Source organism: Trichechus manatus, unplaced genomic scaffold, assembly GCF_000243295.1.
Source record: "Trichechus manatus latirostris isolate Lorelei unplaced genomic scaffold, TriManLat1.0 scaffold00108, whole genome shotgun sequence".
NCBI lineage: Eukaryota > Metazoa > Chordata > Mammalia > Sirenia > Trichechidae > Trichechus > Trichechus manatus.
In genome coordinates this window covers 543,409-551,481 of record NW_004444044.1, presented here as the reverse complement: position 1 = coordinate 551,481, position 8,073 = coordinate 543,409, and the positions used below count along the sequence as shown (strand labels likewise).

The 8,073-nt window shown below is 39.9% G+C and overlaps 1 protein-coding gene across 1 annotated transcript; it reads left to right on the top strand.

The window, feature by feature from the left end:
• The first annotated feature begins 770 nt into the window (after nt 1-770).
• On the top strand, nt 771-3,242 carry LOC101346937 (platelet factor 4). Its single transcript, XM_004383349.2, has 3 exons — nt 771-955; nt 1,263-1,392; nt 1,516-3,242. The coding sequence occupies exons 1-3, from the start codon at nt 847-849 to the stop codon at nt 1,601-1,603; spliced, it is 327 nt and encodes a 108-aa protein (XP_004383406.1). The 5' UTR covers nt 771-846; the 3' UTR covers nt 1,604-3,242.
• The last annotated feature ends 4,831 nt before the right edge of the window (nt 3,243-8,073 follow it).

Genomic DNA, 8,073 nt, shown 5'->3' with positions numbered 1-8,073 from the left:
TGAAAGTAGTGGCCTGCAAAGCCCCCTTCTTGTCTTCTCTTCTGGGCTATTATCCAGGGCTGAGCAGAATGGAGTAAGATCCAGGGACTACATTTTTACAAAAATAATGCATTCAGATATGACTTTTGTAATTCTTCTAAGAGTGAGAGAATAAAGGAGGGTGATAGACCTTACTTCCTACGGTGTATTGGATGATGGTTGGTAGAACCAGGTAGATATGCCCGTGAGACTGGGGAAGGCTTCCATGTTCAGGGGGTCATCCCCTAAAGACCAAATTCAACTTTTTAGCTGCAGAAAAAAATTACAAACAGCACACTCTCAACACACACACCCAGCAAATTCATTTCAGTATTAATCAGCAACAAAAAAAGTAGGAGTTTATGGGCAGTTCTTGGTAATGCAGCTGTGAGCTGGGGAGGCAACAGAAAATGTCTCAGTCCTGAAAGTATATGCAGTGTAATTTGCAGCATGATGACCATGGAGAACTTTACCACTATACATAACACAGAAAGCACACATCTTAGTTAAAGTGCTGTTTCTGCCTCCTAAATGTGCCTGTATCTGTGTTGGGGCTGAGGGTAAAGATCCTGCTAGGAGCTCCCAGGCAAGGCAGCAGAACTTTAGTCTTTTTTTTTTTTTTTTTCTTTTAATCTTGGCTGGCCAGAGCCCAACTATGTTTCAGAAGTGTTTCCAATTCTGCACCGCAGGTCTCCACCCTCCACCCTCCACCCCAGGCTTCCGGACTGGACTGATAGCGAGGATAAAACACGCCTGGAGCCACTAGCCTGCAGAGTCCCCTGCCTTGACTTCCCCTCAGCACTCAGATTCTGGTGAAACCTCCGCAACATGAGCCACCAAAGGAGCTCTGGCACCTGGCACGCCCAGCCCAGCCCAGGGCTGCTGCTCCTAGGGCTGCTGCTCCTGCCAGCCGTGGTTGCGTTTGCCAGCGCCAGTGGTAAGAACAAAAGTAAGGCGGGGAGGGACGAGGGCGGTGGTGAAAGGGTCTGGGAATTCCCAGGCTGGAGAGGAGTCAGCATAGAACTATACTTCATTGAGGCTTGCCAAATGGGCAGGCACTGTGCCAAGCGCTAAGTGCATTTTACCTTCAGTCAATATAACTCCTTTCTGAGAAAGGTATGATTTGTGGATAAGGGAATAAATTTCAAACACAGTGGAAAAGATTCTTAAGGTACTCTTAACCACTTGTGGAGTTACCACTCCTTCCCTCATCCCTGCACCATTACCCCCTCCCTCTTCTATAGCTGACCCCGCAGAAGAAGACTCAGACCTACATTGCATGTGTGTGAAGACCACCTCCACAGTCCATCCCAAGCACGTCACCAGCCTGGAAATGATCAAGTCTGGACTCCACTGCCCCAAGGCCCAAATGATGTGAGTCTTTGCACTGCTGCATCCCTGCCCACCCTCTGCCCCCTCTGCCCATCCCTACCTAGATCTAATCCCCTCTTCAAGCCCAAGGACTGAAATTTTCTCTTCTTTTCTCTTCCCTGGCAGAGCCACGTTGAAGAATGGGAGGAAGATTTGCCTAGACCCGCAGGCCCCAATGTATAAGAAAATAATCAGGAAGCTTTTGGGGAATTAGCTACTAGCTGCCTAGATCTATACGTTTGCTATGTAACTTCTTTTTTTCACTTTCAATCCAACTCTGAAAGAATCTTCTCATGTTTACATTAGCCTTCATATGCTAAATAAATAAAATAAATCAAGCTGCAGTATGTTTAAAAATATTTCTTAATAATAGAGCAAAGAAATAGTGCTAATAGTTACAGTTTCATATGAGAAAAATCTCCAGAATTTCATGCAAAAAAAAAAAAAATACTTAAGGGAGGTTTGGTTTAGTAAAGACTGATTTTCCTTAGAGTTATATGTTAGCTGATACATAATGTACATATGCCTGTATTTAATCTCTGACCGTTTGGTTTTTTCACCTTATGCACTATCACCCAAATTATCTTTTTAAAGCAGATACAAGTGACTTCCCTGACAAAAATCTTCAAGGTCTTAACTCCTTAGCATGGCACATAGCTTGTGCCACACTTCCTTCCTTCCCTGAGCCTTAGTGTCCTTATCTGTGAAATGGGCATTTTATAAGTGCCTCATAGATTGTGGTGAGCACTAAATGAGATTATTGGCAAAGCTGGGTGGTACACATGGTTAAGAGCTCAACTGCTAACCAAAATGTTGGTTGTTTAAACCCAATCCAGAAGTGCCTTTGAAAAAAGGCCTGGTGATCTGTTTTCAGAAGGTCATAGCCATGAAAACTGTATGGAGTACAGTTCTACTCTGACACACATGTGGTCGCCGTGAGCTGGAATAAACTTGACGGCAACTGGAAGGTGAAGAAAATGAGATGATATATGGAAAACACTTAGCATAGTTCCTCATATGTAGTCTGTGCTTTAAAAAAACTAACAACTTTTTATTGTTATGATTGCTATCAATATTGTTCTCAATGCACCATCCCAGTCAGTTTGGAGTATTAAGTAGGACATTTAACAGAGTGACTGGAATAAAAATTTCTCAAAGCAAATGAACATTGGGGGAGAAAACTTTGGAAGTGGGGTATGGGTGATACGATAGTTTTTTTACTTATTTAGCTTTTGCTGCCTGCCTCAAACAACATATTTAGTTGGATTCAATAATTAGTAGGTATGACTCAAGGGGCCACAACAAATTTTGCAAAGTCAACCAATGCTGGTGTCTTGTTAATCCTCCCTTCAGCATTACCTGGGTCTAACTATCCTGAAAACATTTTCAAGTTGCTGCCTTTACCAGCAAGGGCATCTGGAGAGATTATTCCTGCCAAGAAAAGCCCAAGTCAAACAGAAATTTACTATAGCTCCCTGCTGGGCTAACATTCATGGAGTGACACAGATTGAACCTACTTAAACTTTTTTTTTTTTTTACTGGCTGGAAACAGCAGAAAATGGCCCCAGACTAGGAACTTACTGTATAATTAGGCCAAGATCAACATAACAAAACCACCAAAAGAATACTTTGCTTTTAGAGATTGTTCTGTAGTTTTGTAATGTTTGCTCTTTTTCTTTCTAAGGTCTTTGTGGTAAAACTGGTTTCCTCTTCAATGTATAGAACATTGAGGGTTTGGTGGGTTTTAAAGATATATCAGTATTTTTTTCATTATAAGACAATGAATTCTCATTATAGATAACAGAAAATAAAGATAAAAATAAAGAATACAAAAATAAACCAATTTCACCACTTGAAGACGTTCTTTTCCTTTTTCAAAATATTAGTTATTTCTTATGGTTATAGGATAAACTGCTAATTTTCAATAAAAATATCATTTATTTGCACACTATTATAAAGGAGACACTTAGTAATTTCTTTGAAATGAGTTGGGGGAGTATTCCTGTCCCAATTTTACAGATAGAAATTCAAATAAAAACTTCATTGGCCAGGGGAAGAATGGCAAACCTATGTGATCCGGCAAATACATGTACGTATATAGGTGTTATATATGTATATATAGACTGTGTGTATATGACGTATGTATGTATGTATGTATTTACATACACACACTTATACACCTAAAACAAGTTCACAAAACAATACTTACCTTTACTACGTATGGTGTGTTCTGATATTTTATTTTCTATCCTATCTTATTTTATTCCACTTTTTTTTTTCAATGTTGGTCACAACCCAATAAAGTGATTTCATGATGAATCATGACTTATAGTTAAAAAACACTGCTCTAGTTCTTTGATTAAAGAGTTAGGTTTTGACGTTCCATATTGGAGTCCATGTTCTAACTAGTATTACAGCCAGAATGCTCCTTAAAAGCAAGGATGGTGAGACTTTGTCTTGCTTACTTTGGACACTTCATCAGGAAAGATCAATTGCTAGAAAAGGACGTCATGTTTGGTAAAGTGGAGGGTCAGCAAAAATGAGGGAAACTCTCCTCATGATGGATTGACACAGTGGCTGCAATAATGGGCTCAAACATATGAATAATTGTGAGGCCCCGGCAATGTTTTCTTCTGTTGTATGTAAGGCCCCCATGTGCTCACTCAAGGGCAACTAACAACAACAAAATATTTGGAATCAGTAGGGCCAGCTGGACAGTTAATGCTCCTGGTAATCAGCCTTCAATCTCAATCTCCAACCATGACCCGGTCTTGGAGTCTCTGGGAACCACATGAAGTGCACCTTTTGAAGTGAAGATGTCACACTAAGTAGGATGTTGTATGCATTGTTGAGATTCTATGTCTCAACAGCTCAACAGCTGGTGGCTCCTACTTATATTCACCGCTCATTCTGCTTCCTCCGTGTACATCTTAATTTAGTCATGAATGTAAACTGAATTGAGAGTTTTCTAGGAAGACTTGAAAAAAGCAAAAGCATTCACATTTGGTGGACTTAGTGTTTTTATACTTATTTCTTCTTTCCCTGTGGCTCTATTCCTTATCCCTGTAGGTGCTGGCTTTAGCCCAATATGCTTTTGAGAAGATAGGTTTGGGTTACATCTCAACTATAACTCTGTGTGATGTTGAGTGTCCTCAGTTTCCTCCTCTGCAAAATTAAGGCAATAACTCCCACCTCACAAGACTCTTAAGAAGAGTAAACCACACTGATGATGGACTCCAGCATGAGTCTGACTCATAATTGAAGCTTAATAAATAAAACTTACTTATCTTCTCTTTCTTTGGTGCTTAACCCCCAGAGCACACATTGTCTCCAAACAGCTGTGGCTACAATCCTCGAGTTAACAAGCAACCCATTAAGGAAACAACCAAGAAGCCAGAATCCTCCCCCACTTCCCCACTCTACACTACCCTCCTCCTCCCTACACCCACAGAACCACAACCCAAAGCTTGGGTGCAGATAGCTAGTTAAGAAAAAAGTTTGACATGATAGATACAAGCTGCATTTTCCGCTCATGGTAACAACTAAAAGGAGATCAAATAAAGCCACAATGTTTATCAACCAGCATAAGACGGTAAAATATACAGAGCATTTGGTTATTGGGACCTGGCTTAACTGTTTATCCAGTAAATAAAACAAGGAAAATAAATAAATTTAGTATGTAACCTTGTCAAGTGTTAATTTCTTCACTGAGGCAAACACTGGTGGCATAGTGGTTAAGAGCTACGTCTGCTAACCAAGAGGTCAGCAGTTCGAATCCACCAGGAACTCCTTGGAAACTCTATGGGGGCAGCTCTACTCTGTCCTGTAGGGTTGCTATGAGTCAGAATCGACTAGGAATCGACTCAACGGCAACAGGTTTGGTTTTTGGGTTGCTTGCTTATAAACAGTGTTGGAAAACCAATATTCTTTTCCTAATAATTCTAGGGATGAGGCTAGGACCTATTAGAGCACAAAGAACAAAGCAATTTATGCATACCTCCATCAAAATGACTATGAAACTGCACTGTGGTTATTTATGACTATTTACCTTTGCAGGTCAGAAACCAAAAGTCATCCCACTTCCTGTTGTCATTCATGCCTCTAGAAAAATGTCTGATAGAGTAGGTGCTAAATAAATGTTTGTCAAATATTAACTATATGGAAAGGAAGCGCAATGCAGTTAGTGCTGGGATGTCATGATGCAGTTTGGGGCTGAGGATAAGGCACGTAGCCAACAGAAACTTGGCTGAGCAAGCAATGACGCTGTTTTCCCACATCCTGGCCTTATTAGGCTCAGAGATTTCACCAAGTTATTCACATATGTTATAACACACTCATGCCATTTTCCTCTTTGGTGCTTTGTAGAATTTTTGAGTTAGTAGCACATTGGTAAATATTAGGGAATCTGCTAAGAGTTACCTTCATCTGTCCGTCCACATTCTCCAATCACAGATGCTATAATATGTGCTCAGTAAACATTATTTGATTGTATATATTCATGTTCAACATATAACATGTTGTTGTCGTTGTCGTTGTGTGCCATCAAATGAACTCCAATTCATAGCCAACCTATAAGACAAAGTAGAACAGCTCCATAGGGTTTCCTAGGCTGTAATCTTTTTGGAGCACATATATGAAATACAGATAACCAAGCCATTCTTTCTCCAGAATTCTACCATAATTTCCAACACATCTAATTTGATCTCTTATTTCTTTAATAATCTCAACTTCTGAAAATGTCAATCAAAAAACTAGCTCAGTCACACATCAGCAAAACCATCCCTTGGAAAGCAGTATTGTTCAAATTCTCTACCATCAATATTACCTAAGTACCTATGAAAAGAACCTAGAATAGAAAAATAAAAACAAAAAAAAAGTTTTTGTTCAAAAAATTGAGAGATAAAGAACATTGGAAAGTACTATGGACAGCATCCTCGAAATCAAGTATTTCTGATGATTCATAATTTCCTAGTTGAAATCTTTATCTTTATGCTATGCGTGCTATTTTCCTTTGTGGCTTATTCACCCTTCTTTCAACTTCCTAAATTTTGTTTCCATACTAACAAAGTCATCATGATGTTTTCATCTTCAAAATAAAATTTTATATAATTATGTCGAAGAGAAGTTTCCTTATTTCCTTATTCTTTTGCAATTTTGGCAATCTTGCATTTCCTCTTGTTACATTACATGATCATGAGGTAATTTATTTACTGAGTACCACTTCCAAAAAGTTCAGGAAACAATCATTACAAAATGGAAATGCAAAGCAATTTATAAAAATGTTTTTTAAAAAACCAATAAACACTCAAAAAAAATATTGTCAAAATCAGATATACTGGATAGTGCTCAGTATTAAAGGAGTCCCTGGGAGGCACAAATGTTAGCCAAAAAATTGGAAGTTCAAACCTACCCAGAGGTACCTCAGAAGACAGGCCTGCTGATCTGCTTCTGAAAGGTCACAGTCTTGAAAACCCAGTGGAGCAATTCTCCTTGCACACATGGGATTGCCATGAGTCGGAACTTGATTTGACAGTATCTAACAACAACAAGCTCAGTGTTAACTGAAATGGTTTTAAATATTTGTAGACAGTTCTTATCATTAGATTATCATTCCAGGAACAGAAAAATAAATGATTTAGTATCATGAAGAACATAGACAGGTTAGAAGCTCAGAGTTTAGATGAAAAATTTCACATCAGCAGTTGGATTTTATACAACTTTGTTGTTGTTAGCTGCTGCCAAGTCAGCCCCAACTCATGGGGCCCCCAACTCATGGTGACCCCGTGCAGAATGGACTGTTGTGATCCATAGAGTTTTCATTGACTGATTTTCAGGAGTAGATCTCTAGGCCTTTCTTCCTAGTTTGTCTTAGTCTGAAAGCTCTGCTGATATCTATTCAGCATCATAGCAATACACAAACCTCCACTGACAGACAGATGGTGGCTGAGCTTGAGATACATTGGCCAGGAATCCAACCCAGGTCTCCCACGTGTAAGGGGAGAATTCTACCACTGAACCACCACTGCTCTCTTATACAACTTTACATCCGTTAAACCTATCACTGGGCCTTATACACACTGTTATTGTTGTTGTTGTGTGCCATTGAGTAGGTTCTGACTCATGGTGATCCTATAGAACAGAGTAGAACTGCCCCATAGGGTTTCGTAGGCTGTAATCTTTATGAAAACAGATCACCAGGTCTTTTCACCTGCAGAGTCAATGGGTGGGTTCAAACTGACCTTTCAGTTAGCAGCCAAGCACTTAACAATTGTGCCACCGGGGCTCCTTCCTTATCAGTGGATGAATAAAAACATATATATGGAATGAATAGTTATTATGTACTCACTTCCTGCCCAGTCCTTGTACCTCTAATTTGCTGGACCCTCCCATTCACCATGAGGAAGATGGTCCATAAAAGCCAATCATGGATACTCTAGTACCATATGCGGCAGTCAGCCTGGACCTCCCTTGCTTTTCCTGCTTGTTCACATTCTGCTCCATAACTGCACAGTTAAGGACCTCTGGCTTTGCCTGTATTTGCAGGTCCCACCTTCATCCTTTGGGCTTGTTGGCAGACCTTGACCTAAGAACTCTATAAGAATTGGTAGCCGTAGCTCTTACTCCATAATTCAAGCTTTAGCTCAGGCCCACCTGTCTCATCAGGGTTCACTTATGACCCCTTTG

Coding starts and splice junctions, on each gene's coding strand:
- LOC101346937 (XM_004383349.2), top strand. CDS start 847: ATGAGCCACCAAAGGAGCTCTGGCACCTGGCACGCCCAGCCCAGCCCA. Junction 956..1,262: donor TGCGTTTGCCAGCGCCAGTG/GTAAGAACAAAA, acceptor CCTCTTCTATAG/CTGACCCCGCAGAAGAAGAC. Junction 1,393..1,515: donor TGCCCCAAGGCCCAAATGAT/GTGAGTCTTTGC, acceptor CTTCCCTGGCAG/AGCCACGTTGAAGAATGGGA.